At 39.2% G+C, this 20,206-nt stretch overlaps 1 protein-coding gene across 1 annotated transcript in view; it reads left to right on the forward strand.

The window, feature by feature from the left end:
• Positions 1 to 20,206, forward strand: part of LOC132822667 (phosphoprotein associated with glycosphingolipid-enriched microdomains 1-like) — a 94,173-nt gene that overhangs the window by 60,905 nt on the left and 13,062 nt on the right. Inside the window, exons 3-6 of the mRNA XM_060835916.1 lie at positions 60 to 111; positions 799 to 886; positions 4,044 to 4,624; positions 5,888 to 6,031. Of these exons, the coding sequence (XP_060691899.1) occupies positions 60 to 111; positions 799 to 886; positions 4,044 to 4,624; positions 5,888 to 6,031 (865 nt within the window). The remainder of the gene's footprint in view (positions 1 to 59; positions 112 to 798; positions 887 to 4,043; positions 4,625 to 5,887; positions 6,032 to 20,206) is intronic.

Genomic DNA, 20,206 nt, shown 5'->3' on the forward strand with positions numbered 1-20,206 from the left:
CGGTAATTCTGAAACTTTTGCATGTGACCAAACAAATTTGTATCTTCTATATTTAGCAGAAACAACAAAGAAAAGAAAGTCAAGATTGACGGTGTGAAGTTAGTTGGTATGGTAAGTACCTTTAACTGTGAAAGTAAGGACTGCAGATGCTGGAGATCAGAGTCTAGATTAGAGTGGTGCTGGAAAAGCACAGCAGGTCAGGCAGCATCCGAGGAGCAGGAAAATCGGCATTTCGGACAAAAGCCCTTCATCAGGCCATTCCTGCACTTTCCAGCACCACTCTAATCTAGACCTTTAAGCATGAACCCAATAGAAGTATATTGTAAATTGCATTTCTCCAATTTGTTTAACCACAGTTTTATTTTGATAGCTTTTACAGCAACTCAACTCTATTAATATTTCCCTGAGCTCAAGAGTATAAATATCAGAATCAGTTAGTCTGAATGAGAGTTAGCCCCACCTTCTGACACAGTTGAGTACTGTCTTCAAACCTATCTAGAGCAAGGTAGCATGTCTAACTTGCATAATAAACTTCTGTTTCCTCAGAGGACAGTGAATTGCTTCTCTGATCAAAAGCTAGTGGCACTCTGTCCAGAGACAAAATAGTGGGATAAAAGATGGTTTGCAGGACATTGATTGGATGAAAATTAAAACCTAGAGCGATCAGCTCATGAGTTATCCATTGTTGAAGTCCATTCAGCTTTTGTCTCCATCCTAGTTTTAGATATGAAATATGGTAAATAAAACTAATAGGGTAAAAAGGCCAAGTGTATTTTGATTAAACTTTATTGTGTTTAGTCCGTAGGGCGCATACAACAGCTTCGACCTGTTAATACACCTGAACTGGGAGCACGCAATCTTAACAGAGTGTCTTACCATGGTGAAAGTAAGTAAAATATAAAATGTGTTTTATATAAATGGTACTTCCTTGCACTTTTAAAGTAGAAAGAGGTAAGAGAACAAAGTTAGGAAGAAATGTCAAAACAAAGTTGAACTCTTCATGCTTGAAAGGAGGTGAACTAGAGCAGTACATTCTATTCTCAATGGAATAAAGACACTTAATTCTGAACATTATTTCAAGCTGAATTAAGATTACGAGATAAAGAGACATGGTTCAGGGCTAATGTCTAGAAGCTGCCCTCCATATACGTGGAGTTGATTTTTAAAAAATTCATTCATTGATATGGGTATTACTGGTTGGCCCAGCATTTATTGGCCATTCTTAATTGCCTTTGAGAAGGTGGTGGTGCGCTGCCATACATTTGCTGTGGGCACACTCATAATGCCACTATGGAGGGAGTTCCAGGATTTTAACACAGCAACACTTAAGGAACAACCATCAGGATGATGAGTGTCTTGGTGGGGAATTTGCAGATGGTGGTATACAGCTCTTGTCCTTCTGTTGGTAGAGATTGCAGATTTGGTTGGAAGGTGCTGGGTAAAGACCCTGGGATGATTTCAGTAGTGCATCTTGTGGATGGTACACAATGCTGCCATTGCTGGAAGTAGGTGGCAGAAGAAGTGAATGTTTTTGGATGCAGTGTCAATTAATAAGGGCTGCCTTGGCCTAGATAGTATCAAGCTTCTTGAGTGTTGATGGAGCTGCACCCATCCAAGCAAGCAGGGAGTATTCAGTTGCACTCCTGACATGGCTTTGTAGATGATGGGCACGCCATTCACCTGGAATGATTTACTGTCCAGGGCAGTAAAACAAATTGAAAACAGAGGAGCCATTATATTGTACTATAGGAGGGTTGTAGATTTATTTAAAGGAATGGATCTAAAGGGGCTAAATTTTCCCCAGCATGGGCAATGGCGAGTTAGTTGGAAAAATAGAACAGAGTTGGGATAATGCAATTCTCGATGATGAGCATGTAGATCCATGTAGATGTATTCCTTTACTCTCCCTATCAGAGTCCTCCATGTTGCACTGTATCCATGGCTAAGCAAAATGGTAATTTGTCGGTGATATACATCCAGAATGTTCACATTACGAAAACTGTTATGTTTCTGGTATTTCCTGCATGGGTCACTTTTCCAATGAAGCAATGGATCCAGCCACAGCAGGAGTCATTGTCATGTGCCTAAGGCACAGAAATATTGAAGAGTAATAGATGTTTCAGCAAGCCCAAGACCAAATGCAACCTTCAGTAGCTGCCCATGAAGAGGTCGCAGTTAAAGGTTTCCTTGGGATGTGGAGGAGATACAGGGAAAGCAGAGTTTATTGTCCTCATTGCCCTATAGCTTTGAGAACTCTCATGATCCTGTCTCATTGCAAGGGTTGAATACCTTACAAAGATGGCTTCATCAAGGAGACAAAGGCTACACTTTGCAAACATGACTGCTGATTCTCTTGCACAAGCCCTAACTAAGGCTCAGTGTAAATGCAATGCTGTCCATTTTTCCACCAAAGCCATGGTGGGGCAGCTGATAAGATTGCTGAACATGAGATTCCAATGCTTGGACTGATCTGGAGGTGGGGATGGGCATTGCAGTACGGTCCACACCCTATATGCTACATACCCCTAGCTTGCTATGCTCTGCACAATGGAAGCTGGGAAAGAGAGGATATGGTAGATGCTGAAGGACTGGGGTGTGGCATCAACTTTCTGAGGAGGAAGATGAGGATACTGAGCAGGAAAAACCTCCCCTTCAGCATGACAGAATGCCAATGAGTCAGATGCAACAACTAGATTGGACATAATATTAAAGCCCGGTTTCTGTAGGTATGAGTTGGGTGTACTGATCGTTCACTGACTGTAAATCTGTTGATGCTTGAAAAGCAAGCAATCCCATTTATCTTTTAGAAGTAATAGGGTTCTTTTTCTGTTTTTGTCTTCACCTTGTCAGGTGTTCAATAAAAGTAAATATTTTCAACTGTTCGAAGACTTTCACCATGTGATGCTTTAACATTGACACAAGATGTTATGTTACACTCGGCATTACAGAAATAGTAGGACTCTCTTAGACAGGGTTCTAAGATAGTATGGCACTAAGGAGGGGTAGACTTTGTAGCTTGACTCCTGGTGCTGAGTCAGGGATAACGTTAAGTAGCAATACATTTACAAGTGAGAGCTTCTATTTTCAATGACTTCTCGCTGTGCACCTTGATGCCCTCAGAAGCAATGCCTTTTCTAATTTCCCCCACACCACACACACTGTGAAGGGCTGACAGCAATTGAATGGTTGCATGGTTGAACTTTCAAGTATGATACCAGTGGCACAACTCCCAGAAGATCTGGCCAGCGGTGAGCACATCTGCCACCGGGATAGTATGAGACAGACACCAATGAGCTGCAGTGCACACTTAATGAGGTGAGCAGCAAAGAATTGTGTGACATAATATGCTGGAGCTCACAGAGGGAAACCCTCTGGGAAATTCCCTGAAATTGACTCTGAGCTGATATGTTGGTAAAATTCAACCCAATGAGTTACTGGACTATGCCATCTTGACATAACCTGACTTTGATAGGATGCAATAGTCAATGACAAAATTGAAAGTAAATTCACAGTCAATCAACTTATATATAAGATATATTATTTTAATGATATAGCTCCATCTCCCTTTGCCCTGATTTTAATTTCCTTCACCTTGAACAGTTACTGTCAACGACATTTTGGATAAAAACTGGTTATGACCTGGTTTTGGCTGCATAACCAATGAGTTGGTTCAATTGTCTGTGCTTCCCATCTCCATGTCTACCTTGCCTTTCCCACACCATGCTCACCCTGTCCCCTTAACCACTAGTCCTGGGGCTCTCGATGGTCATGAATCACTTCTATGAAATTTTTTCCAACATGTTGTTTCATGCTTTGTTTCAACACTTCCACTTTCAAAAATCTCCTCAAAATATTTCTTCAAATTTTGGATACCTACACATACTCTCCTGCCAAAATCCTGCTTGATGTCCCAGTGATAAATTTACTGGACAAGTATCAATAATGTCTGGCATAAATTCTAATCCTAAAAGATTGTAAGAAAGAATTGCTCGTGGTATTATATTTTTGGATATAATAATTTGGTATTATCATTTTGTGAGTAGATGGCCTCAGAAGCTGGTCAGCTAGTATGGATTATCTACATCTACCAGGAACAGAACATTTAGAGGACGAAGCAGGTGAGGAGGGAAATTCAAGAATTCAACAGACCAGAGAGTTACCCAGACTTCCTGGAAATAATTACAAAGGAGGAAACCTGCCTGCTTTGAGAACAACAGCTGATATGGATTGTATCTATGCCAATGCAGAAAAATATCCTTGTCAAGAGAACTCTATTGAAGACACATTGTATGAAAGTGTTGGAACAAAGCACGAAGTAGATTATAATAATCATCAACATGTTAGGCAATCAAAACCTGAATATAGAGCTAATGAAATGGAAGCATCTTTCATGCCTCAAAGACAACTTGCACAAGGTTTGCAGGAGCCAGCGGAAAACATGGACGCACCAGAATATGCCTCAATTCGGAAAATGAAGAAGAAAGAAAAGACATTCAATCTGGAGGGTGTACAGGAACAACAACCAAGAACAAATGTAACAAATGGTTGTGTGTTGTTACCAGGACCTAGAAACTATGGGAAACAATTAAGAATTGAAGAAAAACCTACCTTTTTACAGAATAAGGTATATCATTTCTCTCTTTACTTAAAATTACAAATCTGTAGTCTTTCACAAATTAATTCATTTTTGTTCAATGTAAATATACAGTTATAGACCATGTCAACCTTTCAATGGCTGTACCAAACAAATGTAAGGTGTCTGGTTGTTTCAAGTTGGAGGTAATATGATGGCATCAAGATTACTTTAGCAGTCTTGATGTGCACAAACATAGTACACACAATGTAACTGACACTTTGAAAGAAATTGTATTCTCATCCCCAGCCATTGGTCATGAGTGATATATGACACACTCATGTCTTAAAACCATGACATCTAATATCCCAAAGCAACATATTATTGAGTTATCCACTAAATGTTTATGTCTCTGCTCTCAAAATGGTTTTTCTGCAATAATCCTCAGATAGATATATCAGATCAAATGAATCATATCAAAGGTCTCTGAAATGCAAAAAACATTCCTTTGTCATCTTACTACAGGCTCATCAGGGGCTGTGTTTGTCATTTCCATTGCAACTACTTAATTGAACAAATGACAACACCTATCAGAGGAATTCAGACATTGACATGGTCTTTTTACATTAGGACTTTCTGCCGTTCATACTTTTTAAATAGCTATTATCCATAACGAACTGTTTACAGTGATGTCTTGTTACTTCACTGAGAAGAAATGTCTTTCTTCCTCAGTTCCTCTGTACAAGGTGAATTGGCTTAAACCTTGACAAATGCTTCATTCAATATGGAACATGATTTATTTAAAATTCTAAGATAGGGGTACAACACTATCATAATTATTTAGCAAAAACACATACATCCCTGATAATAGGTTATCAATACTTGAATTTATTCATTCAGCAGATTGAATTTCCATTTGGGAAAACAGTTTTAAGCTTGACCTATAGTATATGGATCAGCCCAAACAGAACAATTTGCCTATTCTCCTACTAACACAGAGTTGTGTGTATACTGCCAGGTTGTAAGTAAGATGCATTTTTAGAAATGGGCAAGAGGAAATGTTTGCCTTCTGTATTTCGGAATTAGAACATCTTCTTGAATCTATTGCATTAAAACAGACAGTGAAGATTATAAAACACAAAAACCAAATTGTGTAGTTCTAAATTAAAGTGTGTTTATATTTTGTCCCTTCTTTATGTTTTAAAATGCAAGCTTATTTGCAAATCTCATTTCTCCCCCTTCTGGCATAATGCCTTTCTTGTTAAAATGGTAATCAGATGTTAGCAGCATCCTTTAATCTGTTTCACATTCCAGAATCACAGTTCTGCGATACAAGGCAGCCTGAAATCTATCACAGAATGTGAAGCAACAAAATCCCGAAAAGAATGTAGGGAGGAGAGAATTCCATGCGCCAATCTAACTGAAGGATGGCCAAATGCTGATAATGCCTGGTTTAAGGTATGTACAACATAAGACAAGAACCTTTCAAGGAGCATTGCTGATCAGTTAGAATTGGCTGAACTAAACAGTACAATGCCCTTACTTTTATAATGAAATTCATTTTTTTTTTATTTCATGTGCAGCCAATTATGGTTTACTGCTTGTTACAATTTGATTTATTTCTTGTCATACTTTGTCATTTAGAAAATTTGATGAGTAACAGAAGTTGTGAAGCAGCAACAGAATGATCACCAGCCCATTCTGTTATCCACCGCTACATATTTGATCAGTTTGAAAACGACAGCCAAACTGTCAACATAATTTCTCAAAATAAAATTTAAAAGCTTCATCAATCTAGAACATATTATTGGATAAGATTAGTGCATGAATCTTTAATACACTATTTGTCAGTCATCCCAATGAAAAAAAAATAATCCATTTTCTTTAAATTGCCTCGGCTAATATATTGATCAGAAGACTATTAAATGAATGTCATTAGGTGCCTTTTGCCAACTAGATTGTACAGTTTCTATCTACTTAAAGAACATAATCTTTATTTATTAATATTTTGTTAGTTACATACAGAAGATTGAATATTCTAAGTCCAAGTTGCCAGTTGGGATATCAGAGAATTATGGGATTTCTATCTTTGCTTTCCACCCAATCATAGTGAGATTGTCAGAGGGGAGAAATGAGAAAGTGAAATGCACTGACAGCAGATGAGGAACTCCAGGAATCTAGAATCAAAGGAATATCCAGATTCACCTGTAAATGAGAGGTGACTACAAAAGCCCACAGAAGATTTGTAAATAAGGACAAGTAGAAGGTGGTGCTTCAGCAAGTGATGGATTAACATTGGAAATAATTGTGTTATTGCTGGTATAATGGGACAGCATTCAAAACAGCAGAGGGAAAGGATGCTCGGCGACATTGCTTAAAAAGTGGGGCATCAGTAAAAAGAACCTGAAGAGTAACAGCAGAAGGATTCCATTAGAAGTACACAAAGAGTGAGAGTGAAGAAATACCGTTTTAATAAAGCACATAGGGATAAAGCAATGGGACACCATTCAAACGGATGTGAGGAAAAGGAGTGGGCCACCTTTAAAACATTCTGGCCAAACTGTGACTCCAGAGTGGATGGACAGCATTCTAAGAAAGCCAACATATAATGTCACAGAGAAACACAAGTGATTAGTTGGTGGGCATATTTTTAATTTACCTTCTGAAACTCAGGTTATTTATTAATAATTCTAAGGTTTTATTGATGGTAAAGTTTACTCTGAATAATAAAGCTTATTAGTAATAGGATTTATTTATTGGAAATTAATATGGATAGCGGGGCAGATGATGTGTTGTAGCTGTAACATGTTGGGGTTATTGGATAGCAGTATGAGGCAAGGTAGTCATTTGTAAGCATGATGCTGCAATAATATGTACAATTAATCCAGATATAAATTGAACAAGTCAGATTGGCAAAAATTGATAGCCTGGAAAAGGAAATAATAAATTTGGAGCAATTTCTTAGTGCAGCTTGTTCAGCACCAATGACCAATTCTAGACCTAGTATTGTGTATTGAGACAAGATTAATCAATAACCTCATGATAAGGACCTCTGGGCAAGAGCAATCATAATGATAGAAATTCACATTCAGATTGAGATGAGAAGTGTGGATCTAAAGTAGTATTTTAACCTAAATAAAGATTTAGGTAAGGTTATGGAGCTGAATTGGCAATGATGAACAAGGAAACCAGGTTAAAAAGTAAAATAATAGAAATATAGTGGCAAAAGAAATAGAGTAACAGACCTTTTAAGAAGGTACATATACACCTCAGCAAAGATTTGGCCTAGTGAAAGAAAGTCTCTAGAAGAATGCTTCTTCTATGGCTAAATAAAGAAGTTAACAATAATATCAAATGGAAAGAAACACTACACAAATCTAAGAAAGTTATTGTTCGGTCTGATGATCGGATAGATTTTCAGAAAAGAATGACAAAGGAAAAGGAGAGAGAAATTAGAATATGAGAGAAAACTAGTTAGAAATATAAAAATAAATAGCAAGTGTTTCTGGAAGTATTAAAATTGCTGGAGAAACTCAGCAAGTTTGGCAGCATTTGCGCAGAGAAAAGTGAATGTTATGAGGCCAATGTGACTCTTCTGGTTTTGAAGAAGAGTCATATTGGACTTGAAATGTTAACTACTTCTTTCTTCACAGATGCTGCCAGGCCTGCTGTTTCTCTCCAGCAATTTCTGTTTTTTATGCCTAAAACATGTATTGCTTCTGTGGAGATTGAATCTGGGAAGTTAATTATGAAAAACCAGGAAATGGTGCAAGTGTTACACTGGTATTTTGTGGCTGTTTTGAGTGTAGACAATTTAGAAAACTTCTCCTAAGTACTTTAAACTCAAGAGATGAATTGAAGGCAAGAATTTAAAATAAATACCATGACCAGAAAATACAGTACTGGGAAAACTATTGGAGGAATTAGATTAGATACAGTGTGGAAACAGGCCCTTCAGCCCAACAAATCCACACCGACCCGCCAAAGCGCAACCCACCCATTCCCCTACATTTACCCCTTTACATAACACTACGGGCAATTTAGCATGGCCAATTCACCTTAACTGCACATCTTTGGACTGTGGGAGGAAACCTGAGCGCACGCACGCAGAGAATGTGCAAACTCCACCCAGTCAGTCACCTGAGTCAGGAATTGAACCCGGGTCTCTGGTGGGCTGTGAGGCAGCAGTGCTGACCACTGTGCCACCATGCCGCCCACAATATAGACTGACTAGTTCTATGGATTAAATTCCCTACAGTATGGAAACAGGCCCTTCAGCCCAACAAGCCCACACCAACCCTCTTAGGGGTAACCCACCCTGACCCATTACCCTACGTTTACACCTGACTAATGCACCTAACACTATGGGAAACTTAGCATGGTCAATTCACCTGACCTACGCATCTTTGGAATGTGGGAGGAAACTGGAGCACCCAAAGGAAAGCCATGCAGATACAGGGAGAATGTGCAAACTCCACACAGACAGTCGCCTGAGGTGGGAATCAAACCCAGGCCTCTGGCGCAGTGGGGCAGCAGTACTAACTACTGAGGGACCATGCCACCCAATGGCTTGATGAGGAGTTGATAGCTTGCATCCTACGGTCTCAAAAGTAATGTCTACAGAGACAGTCCTCCTAAATTTCTTAATTCCAGAAGAGTGGCAGCAGATTGGAAATTAGTAAATCCAATACCTTCATTCAGGAAAGAATGAACATAAGACCCACTAAAGAAATTTATGTAAATCCATTATTAAGGAGGTTATAGAAGGATATTTTTAAAAAATGGAATGGAACCAAGCAGAGTCAATATAGTTTTGTGAAAGAGGAATTGTGTTCAACTCATTTATTGAAGTTCATTGCAGAATAACAAGTTATCTAGATAAAGGAGAACCTCTAGATGTGGTATACTTGGATTTCCAAAATGGCATCTGATAAAGTGCCTCATCAAAGTTTACTGCATAAAATCATGGTGTAGGGGATAACATATAATCATGGGTATATGAATGATTAGTTCACAGGTAGCAAAATACGGATAAATGAGTATTTTTTGAGTTAGGAGACTGTATGAAGGGGAGTACCTCAGGAATTAGAGCTGTGGCATCAACTATTTACAATCTACACTGATGGCTTGGATGAAGGATCTGAAGGTTTGGGAGCTAGATGTGTCAGTGACACCAATATAGGTAGGAAAATAAGTTTTCAAGAGGAGGTAAAGAACCTGTAAAGCAATATAGACTAGTTAAGTAAGTGGTCGAAAGTTTTGACAGATATAATGTAGAAAATATCATGAACTTATGCATTCTCGAAGGAAGAATAGAAAGGCAGCGTACTATTTAAGTCTGAAAAACTGCAGAACTCAGTGATACAAAAGCATTTGGATATCTTAGTACATAAGCCACAAAAAGATACTTTGCGAGTACAGCCAGTGATTAGGAGGCAAATGGAATGTTGTTTATTGCAAGGGGAAGGGATTTGAAAACAAAGATTTCCTGCAGCTTTACAGGGTCTTGGTGAGACATACCTGGTGTCCTGTGCAGAATTTTGATCAACTTATTTTTAAAAATTACGTTGCTGGAGGAGAAGGTTTCATGTGCCTCATTCCTAGGATAAAGACCTTATCTTATGAAGAAAAGTTGAACAGTTTCGGCCTAAATTCATTTGTGTTTTGAAGAATGAGGCAGTTTTATTCAACCATATAAGATCTTGAGGGAACTTGAGAGAGTCAATGCAGTGAGGACCTTTCATCTTTTGGGAGAGACTAGAACTAGGGAACACAGTTTAAAAGTATTACGTATCCCCTTAAACATGAATACAAGGAGGTTCACAAAACTATATTATTATGTCTGAAGAATTTTCTAACCTAGATAGCTGTAAAGGCTAGATCATTGAATATAATTAAGGTAGGTAAGTGGGACAGATTTTTGATTGTGGGAGGTTGACAAGAAAGTGGAGTTGAAACCACAATCAGATCAGCCATGGTATGATTTTATTGAATGGCAGAGTAGAGTCAAAGTGCTAAGCTCCTGCACCTTAGACCATTTCTGTTCCTATGTTATTGCATTATAAAGAACATTTACCAGTATTAATACATCAGTAGCCCAGAACATTATGGATTGAGAATGTATGCACAGTTTTGAGTAGGATGCAAAAGGACTACGCTAAGGAAGAGAAAGTGAACCTTCCAAAAGTCGATAGTAACTTGACAGTATTACCAACTGGCTTGGTTGTTTAGCCAATTGTTTTTTGCAATTTTGCTTTACATCTTCTGGCAGCTAAGAAATGGAGGAATAAGTTATTAATTTCCAGGTTGAAGTGAGCAGTGAAACAAAAGGAAGAATCGTAAATAACTTGTAAATTAAGTTCTTAGTGTTGTTCCCAAAATTGTTTAGATATTAATAAAGAAAGGAAATGCCAGAAATAAATGGTTACTGAGGTTATGGGACAGTTTGAAGGCCTAAAAGTCAAATAGCAAACATTAGAGTTCGTAATGAAATTAAATAGCAACTGAAGAGGATTAGTTACTTTGAAACTAGCATTTTTGTGAGAAACCAGAGTAAATGATTGAAAAATGAAGAGATCATTAGTAAAAACGTCGAGTATTAATGGTTGTAATCAGACTCAAAGAACAGATTCTGCCAAGGGAGAGCTGAAACTTTGCTGGTTAAGGAAAGAGTTGATGTTACCTATAATCTAAGCCTTCCATTTACATTAAATTTACTTAAAGAACTGAACCACAGTCATTTCTCATCAAAGGTTTAATATTGAAGACTTAAAAAAAAGTAAAGAAGTATAGGTATTGATTTTCTGGAACTTTCTGTCTCATTGCTCTTATGACAGTTCTGCATTTGTTCCCAGTTTAGCAATGGTATGACAATCTAATGGAGAACTGCAGATCCTTCTTGATAGGAATGAAGCTGCTGGGCAGTGTTTGAGTTGGATAGATGACAAAGATATGACCTGAAACCTCCTTTCTCAGAGTTCATACTGATGTTAACACAGTTTCAATTTAGGACATCAATTCCTGTGTTGTGTACGAGGTCAACTGATTTATGAGTTTTCCTTGCCCTAAAAATCCGAGATATGTTATGGTTGCAAAATTCCACAGCAAACATTAAACTCTAATTATAGAACATGTGCGAGCACCAGTGAAAGTGTGAATGTGGGACGTGTGAACATATAGAGTGATGCCAACCTAAGCAACTTCTGAGATATAATCAAATACCCAGCCTGTGTGCATTTTAAGTATTCTATATTTATTTAAAATACCAAAGGATATTTTTATTGCTGGAATACAGCTGTTGTAAAATGTATTTGACAACTCTAAGTAATAATTTGGGGGGAGGGGGATCTTTGCAGCAGCAACAATTACTTGTGATTGTGAATCTAAACGGATTCTAATACAGCATTGTATCATTGCTGTAAATAAACTTTGGCCTGTCTTTTAAGAGTTCAAATTTGAGGAACAGTAAACTGAAAAGAAAATGACACGACTTTGACTTTAGTCAGCCCAATATTAGAAACCAAATTCACCCACTTCAATTAGAGCCTGGTTGTTTCCTTGTTTCCTTCCAAGGTAATTCTTTTGCAATAGCTACTTAGTGACAGAAAAGAAAGCTTCTTTGGCCTGGGTGCGATGGGTGGATAGTATTCTAGAGTGGACTGGACAAAGAGCAGGTTAATAGCAAAATGGTGTGTATGTGTGTGCACAGAGTGGTATGGTGTTGCTGATCGTGGAAGAGGGTACCCTTGTTCTCCTTGTCTGACAGTAGCCCAAGCAGTGAGAGCAATATGATTTCACAATTGACACTGACGTCTGTCCATCAAGCAGCAGAAGTGGGAAGAGGCCCTTAATTAGTCATTAATTGTCCCACAAGCAGGCAGGTCACCAACATCTCACATGCTGTACTTAAGATGGCAGCAAGGTGAGAAGAAGAAGAAATGGCAATACTAACATATGAACATTCGAATGAGGAGCTGAAGTAGGCCATTCAGCCCTTCAAGTCTACTTGTGTTTGTGTTCCAAATTCCCATCCATCCCCGATAATGTTTGATTCCGCTGCTTAAAAATATTCAACGACTCTGCCTCCACCATCTTCTGAGGTAGAAAGTGTCATATTAGAAAGTTTCATATAAGAACGTTTCCTATGCATACAACCCTCTGAGAGAGAGAAAAGAATTCCCTTCCCTCCTGGAAAGAAAGGACCACTCCCTGATTTTATAAGTGTACCCTAGTTCTGGACTTACTTGCAACAGTAAACATCTGCTTCATGCCCATCTTGTCAAGATGATTCAAAATAAGTATGTAAGTTAGCTCACTGAGCTGAAGGTTTGTTTTCAGACATTTCGTCACCATGACTAGGTAACGTCATCAGTGAGAGTCTCCATGAAGCGCTGGTAGTAAGTCCCGCCTCTCTCTATATATAGGTCTTGGTTTCTTAAGATAAGTGATGTCATCTCCAATTCTTTTTTACAAGGGAAGGTGGATGGGATCTAAATCGATGCGTTTAATGATGAAGTTCTGGTTGGAATGCCACTCCTGTAAAAATTCTCATGAGTATCTTTGTTTCGCATGTCCTGGGATGTATGTGTTGTCCTAGTCAAAGTGGTGTCCTTCTTTGTTTGTATGTATGGAAACTAGTGATAGTGGATCCTGTCTTTTGGTGGCCAGTTGGTGTTCATGTATCCTGGTGGCAAGTTTCCTGCTTGTTTGTCCGATATAGTGTTTTTTTACATTTCTTGCATGGTATCTTGTAAATGATGTTAGTTTTGCTGGTAGTATATAATGGATCCTTTAGGTTATTAGTCGCTGTTTAAGTGTATTGGTAGCTTTGTGGGCTACCATGATGGGCAGCACGGTGGCACAGTGGTTAACACTGCTGCCTCACAGCGCCAGAGACCTTGGTTCAATTCTCCGCCTCAAGCAACTGTCTATGTGGAATTTGCACATTCTCCCCGTGTCTGCGTGCATTTCCTCCGGGTGCTCTGGTTTCCTCAAAAATGTGCAAGTTAGGTGAATTGGCCACGCTAAATTTCCCATAGGTGAAGGGGTAAATGTAGGTGAATGGGTCTGGGTGGGTTGCTCTTCAGAGTGCCGGTGTGGACTTGTTGGGCTGAAGGGCCTGTTTCCACACTGTAATTAATCTAATCTAATGATGCCAAGGGGTCTGAGTAGTCTGGAAATCATTTCTGATATTTCTTTGATGGAAGGTAATGTGGCTATAGTTTTTAGTTGCTTGTTTGGGTTTGTTTCTGAGGAATAGGAGGATTGTATATATTGGATACCTGTTTTTCTTGAATACATTGTATATTACAAGATACTATGCAAGAACTGCAAAAAACACTACATCGGACAAACAAGCAGGAAACCTGCCGCCAGGATACATGAACACAAACTAGCCACCAAAAGACACAACCCACTATACTAGTTTACAGACATATAGACAAAGAATGACACCACTTTGACTGGGACAACACACACATCCTAGACCAGGTGAAATAAAGATATGCACGAGAATTCTTAGAGGCATGGCGTTCTAACCAAAACTCCATCAATAAACACATGGATTTAGATTCCATCTACCTCCCCTTGAAAAACGAACCAGAAATGACATCACCCATCTTAAGAAACCAAGACCTATAAATAAAGAGGCAGGACATACCAGGAGTGCTTCACTGGAGACTCTCACTGGTGATGTTACCTAGTCATGGTGACGAAACATCTGAAAGCACACCTTCCAGCTCAGCGAGCTAACTTACATACTTATCAACAACCTGAGCTATAAGCTGAAAAATGTGTTGCTGGAAAAGCGCAGCAGGTCAGGCAGCATCCAAGGAGCAGGAGCGTCGACGTACCAGGATATTTAGAAAACTCTGCAGGTAATGCATCAGAGTGAACATGGTTTTGTGAAAGGGCAATTTTGTTTGATCAATATATTAGAGATCCGTGAAGAGATAGGAAACAGGCTGGGCAAAGGGCAAGCAAGAGATGTAGAGCTCTTGGATCTCAAAAAAGGTATTCAATAAATGCCACAAAACATTACTGCACAAGATCAGAGCTCATCAAGTCAAGGGTAATAGAATAGTTCGAGGATTGACTCATCATTTGAATTGATTTTGATTTTATTGTTACAGGTACTCAAGTACAGGAGTAAAGTGAAAGCTGTGTAATATTGGCACACAAGGCAACATCTTAGGTATAAGTACCGAGGTGCAGAATCTTAAGAATAAGATAGAAAGAAAGAACAAAGTTAAAAGTTAAATATTGCAGTAATTATAGTATTACATAAAACATATGAAAGAAGGTTAAAAGTTACACGTTGCAGACCTCCGTAGTTTTAAGGAGGAAGTGAGGACTACAGATGCTGGAGAGTCAAGAGTACAAACATGTGGCACTGGAAAAACACGGCACGTCAGGCAGCATCCAAGGAGCAGGAGAGTTGACATTTTGGGCATTAGCCCTTCATCAGGAATGTAAATACTATGGTTGCAAGAGTATGTCAGAGGCTGATGATGTCAGAAATTCGTTCCTGATGAAGGGCTTATGTTCGAAAAGTCGACTCTGCTGCTCCTCAAATGCTGCCTGAACTGCTGTGCTTTTCCAGTGCCAAACTTCTTAGTTTTAAGTAGGGAATAAGGAAATAAAGCATAGAATCCCTAGAGTGCAGATAGAGGCTATTCAGTTCATCAAGTCTGCATCAATACTCTGAAGAGTATCCCACCCAGACTATCCCTGTAGCTGCATTTCCCATGGCTAATCCACCGAGCTTGCACACCCCTGGACACAATGGGCAATCGAGTATGGTCATCTACCTGACCTGCACATTTTTTCGTCTGTGGGGGAAAAAAAACACCCGAGGAAGGCACACAGACACCGGTAAAATATGCAGACTCCCTATAGACTGTCATCCATGGCTGGAATTGAAGTCAGGATCATTAGTGCTATGAGGCAGCAGTGCTAACCACTGAGTCAACATGCTATGCCACTGTGCTACCCCTTAACTCACAGGAAACAGAAACTATGGATCAATGGGTGATTTTTAGATTGGTAAACTTAATAGTGGTCAATGCTGAGGTCTCAACCATTAAGAATCCTCATTAAAGAGTTGAATCAAATGACCAATTTTAATGTAGCTAAGTTTGCTGACTATGAAGATTGCTGGGAAAACAAGTTATGAAGAGGAAATAAATAGTCTGCAAAGAGGTATGGATAGTTAAGTGGGTGGATAAAAATTTGGCAGATGGAATATACATTGAGAAGATATCTATAATGGTGGGAGAATCAAAAATAAAAAAAAATTGAAGTAGAGAGTGAGAACAGAAACGTTCTGAAGGTGTCTTATCAGATTCGTAGCATTAACTTTGTTTTTTTTTTCTCCACATAGTGCTGCCATACCTGCTGAATTTCTCCAGCATTCTGTGTAATGCAGATTTCCAGTATCTGCCATATTTTGCTTTTATTTGAGAACAGAGAAGATTCTGAATGTTCACATAAATCAAACAAAGTTAGAATGCAAGTTATTCAGAAGATACATTGGCCATTATTGCAGGAGAGATGGAATATACAAGTATTAAAGTCTTGATACAGTTATACAGGGCATTGATAAAGCCACACCTAGAATATTGGGCATAATTTCATTCTCCATGTTTAAGGCATGGAGAATGAAACTATTGGAGGTAGTTTGGAGAACCTGTTTCCTGGAATGAAATGCTTATTTAATAAGGAGAAGTTAAGTAGATTGGAGTTCTCATCAGAGTTTAGATGACTAGGAGGTGAACCTACTGAATATAAATTTTTGAACGGGTTGGACAGGGTACATGCTGTGAGAATGTTACTCTCAGAGAGGGAGTCTAGAACTGAGATCACAGCTTCAATATAAGATAATGACCTATTTAAGGAGGAGATTAGGAGGAATCTCTTATCTCACAGGGCTATGAATCTCCGAAATTCTATACCCTAGAGTGCTATGCAGACTGAGTAATTGAATATGTTATGGGGAACAGGCAGGCAAGTGGAGTTAAGGCCAAAATCCAATCAGTTAGCATCTTGCTGTGCAGCCAACCAGGTTTGATTGGTCTATTCCTATTGTTATTTCTCACATGTTTATGTTCAAATAATGTTCTCCCTCACGTAACATTCCAATTGTGACAGCACTTTAAAAGTATCTGTCTATGAAGTCTTTAGGGTTTTCCTGAATGTCACAAAGGCTGCATGTGAATCGTAGTTTACTATTTTTATCCATTTCATTTCCAAAGCTCTCTTTGTCATGAGTCAATGTTCAGGCCAAGAGTAAGGCCAGGAAACTGGCTTCATCTCTTTTCTTGACTGACTAGCAAGATGTGAATTAAAAATACAACTTGCGTAGCCACTGAACTCTACAAGTGTGTTCAACCTGGGCAGTTTCATGTGTTCTAAGATTAATCTATCAGCAATCTCATACATAGGGCCCTTGCCATTTGTTCACAAAAATGAAGTGTATTGGAGTTATTCTGGAAACCTGGCTATCATGATACATTGCACAACCTCACAAGTGAGACAAAGCTGTCATGTTTGGACCTAAGTAGTGCTTGGTATACCTCAAATAACCCTGGAAAGGCAAAGTATCTAAATGTCACCTTCCACTGCTGCCTCTGACATATCCTCCTTTTTCCTTATACAAGAGTATGGTTATAGGGGCCTCAACTGTGTCTGGCTCATCTTTTGCACTTCTGCCCTCACCCTTTCCCTTCCTATTGGAAGGACAGTAGGGTTCCCCTTGTCCTCACTTGCCACCAAGAACTCCATGTCTTCAGCCATTTGGACCTCCAGCAGGCTGCCACCACCAAAAGCATCTCCCCACCCCACCCCACCCCACCCCACCCCCCACACCCCACCCCAAACTGTCAGTATTCTTCAGGGATTATTCCCTCTCTGACACCTTGGCCCAGTCTTCCATCACTCCTAACACCTCCTCATTCCCCCCAAGGCACCTTCCCATGCAATCACAGAGGATTTAACACTTACCCATTCACTTCCTCCTTCCTCACTGTCCAAGGCCCCAATGATGAAGAAATTTTGTACTTGTAGTTCTTTTAATCATAATATAAATTTTACACTGTTAAGACCAAATACAGATTGGGGTGACTGCTTTGTGAAACACTTCCTATCTATCAATAAGAATGACTTCCAAACTTCCAGTAGCTTGCCATTTCAATAAATCACCTCACTTCCTTGTTAGTATTTCCATTCTTGACCTACTATGGTATTCCAATGAAGCTCAAATGGGCTGGGTGAACAATACCTAATTTTCCACTTAGGAACTTTACAGTCTCTAGGACTCAATACTGAGTTCCACAACTTCAGAGTATGATAACTGCACTTATTATTTTTACACTGCCCATCTTCCCCTTCTGCATTTTGCTTGTGCCTTATTAGCTTTGCTCTGAGCAGCACAGACCCACTTCATTGGAGCAAAATTGTCAAAAAAAGTCAAATCAGTTGCATGATGAAACAAATCTTGAATTTTACTGAAACGATGTTGCTAAAGCCTTTATTTTGCACTCATCAGGACAAAACCACAAAAACTAATTTTCTAACAATCATAACTATTTATGCTAGAGGAAAAGGGTGCTGATTAGTTGACAAACCTGGTAGTTTGGCCAATTGAATGGCATGCAAAAGGAAATGCCTGGTATTTGCCTTTAAAATAAGAAAACATTAGGGTCTAAGCAATCCTCTTAATGTATTTTAAGGGGGTCTGGTCTGATCCATAACATAATTCACTGGACTCAAATCCATCGCAGTTAGGTGCAGATGGCAGCACCGGGTCTGAGTAAATCCCCCAAAGCCTGAGGGATATAGCATTAAGGCAGCCAGCAGTCACAACATTTGCAGGACAGATCACGAATAAGCCCCACACTGCTTGTCCAGCAAGGACTTAACTAACCCAGTTCCTGCTCTATTATTCTGAATAAACAAGAAACTCTTTGTAACTTACTGCAGTTTTTCACCATTTTCGGTCATGAATATTTTATGAGATTAACTCCCTTGCTATGGTTTGCTGTTTAGCTCTTTGAGTACTCTGACGGGTTTAAGGGTCAAAAGGAGGATTACACTCAAAGACTCAGCTGAGATCAGGCTTGGGAAAAGCAGATTTAGGACAGATGTCAAGGGGATATTTCTTTGCATAGACACAGATTTAACAGCTGGAACAAATTGCCAAGAGGAGTGATTGAGGCCAGGACCCTGAAACAGCAAAATGCTGTAATAGGGATACAGCAAGATACCCTCTTACTGCAACAAAAACTTGGATATTTTTATGACACCTTTAATATGATCAAATGTCCAAAGATCCTTCACAGATGCATTCCAAAGCACAATGTGGCACTAAATCTCATGAAGCAATATTAGGCGACTAAAGGCTGGACACAGAGGTAGATGGGATAAGCTCACTAATTAATATTCCAAAATCAAAAGTTAGCAAACATTTTTGGAAGGTTAAAAATCACACAACACCAGGTTATAGTCCAACAGGTTTAATTGGAAGCACACTAGCCTTCGGAGCGCCGCTCCTTCATCAGGTGGTTGTGTGGTGCTCAGAAGCGGCGCTCTGAAAGTTAGTGTGCTTCCAATTAAACCTATTGGACTATAACCTGGTGTTGTGTGATTGTTAACTTTGTACACCCCAGTCCAACACCAGCATCTCCAAATCATTTTTAGAAGGGGTTTCATGGTGGATTGATGGTCTCCCTACCACCGGACTATAAGTTCAAGTTCTACCTGCCTAGGAATTGCTTCATAACATGTCAGCAGTTTTTTTTAAATAAAAAGAACTTCATTGGGATCAGAATACTTAATAAAAAAAGAACATAAGAAGTAGGAGCAGGAATACACCATCCAAAGCTTTGACCCTGCTTTATCATTCAATACGTTCATGGCTGATTTGATTCTAGGGCTTCAATTCCACTTACTTGTCAGCCCCGATAAAAGTTGACTACATTGTAAAGTTTGTCTGACTCAGCCTTCAGAATATTCAAAGATGCAGCCTCCATTGGGATAAAGAATTGGACATTAATTACCCTCTGAGGGAAGTTTTTTCTCATGTCCAATTCAAATGAGAGCTCCATTATTGTGAAACTGTGCACACCCAGTTCTGAGTTAAAAATCACACAACAGCAGGTTATAATCCAACAGGTTTAATTGGAAGCACACTAGCTTTTGGAGTGACACTCCTTCATCAGGGTAATGACGGAGTGTCGCTCCGGAAGTTAGTGTGCATCCAATTAAACGTATTGGACTATACCCTGGTGTTGTGTGATTTTTAACTTTGTACACCCCAGTCCAACACCGGCATCTCCAAATCACCCAGTTCTGGATTTCCTTCTGTGGGGAAGCATCTTCTTAGCATCTACAGCAATTGCTGGGAAACCAGAACCATTCTCAAGGTGGTCCACTGGACCCGAAACCTTAACTCTGCTTTCTGTCCACAAATACTGGCCGACTTGTTGTGTTTTCTCCAGCAATTTATGATTTTGTTTCAGATTTACAATATCTGCAATCCTTCATTATTTTAATTTCCTCTCAGCATCTACCTGGTCAATCCCCTCAGAATCTGATACTTTTCAATAGGATGACCTTAGTCTTCCAAACCGAAATAAC

Source organism: Hemiscyllium ocellatum, chromosome 15 (genome assembly GCF_020745735.1).
Source record: "Hemiscyllium ocellatum isolate sHemOce1 chromosome 15, sHemOce1.pat.X.cur, whole genome shotgun sequence".
NCBI lineage: Eukaryota > Metazoa > Chordata > Chondrichthyes > Orectolobiformes > Hemiscylliidae > Hemiscyllium > Hemiscyllium ocellatum.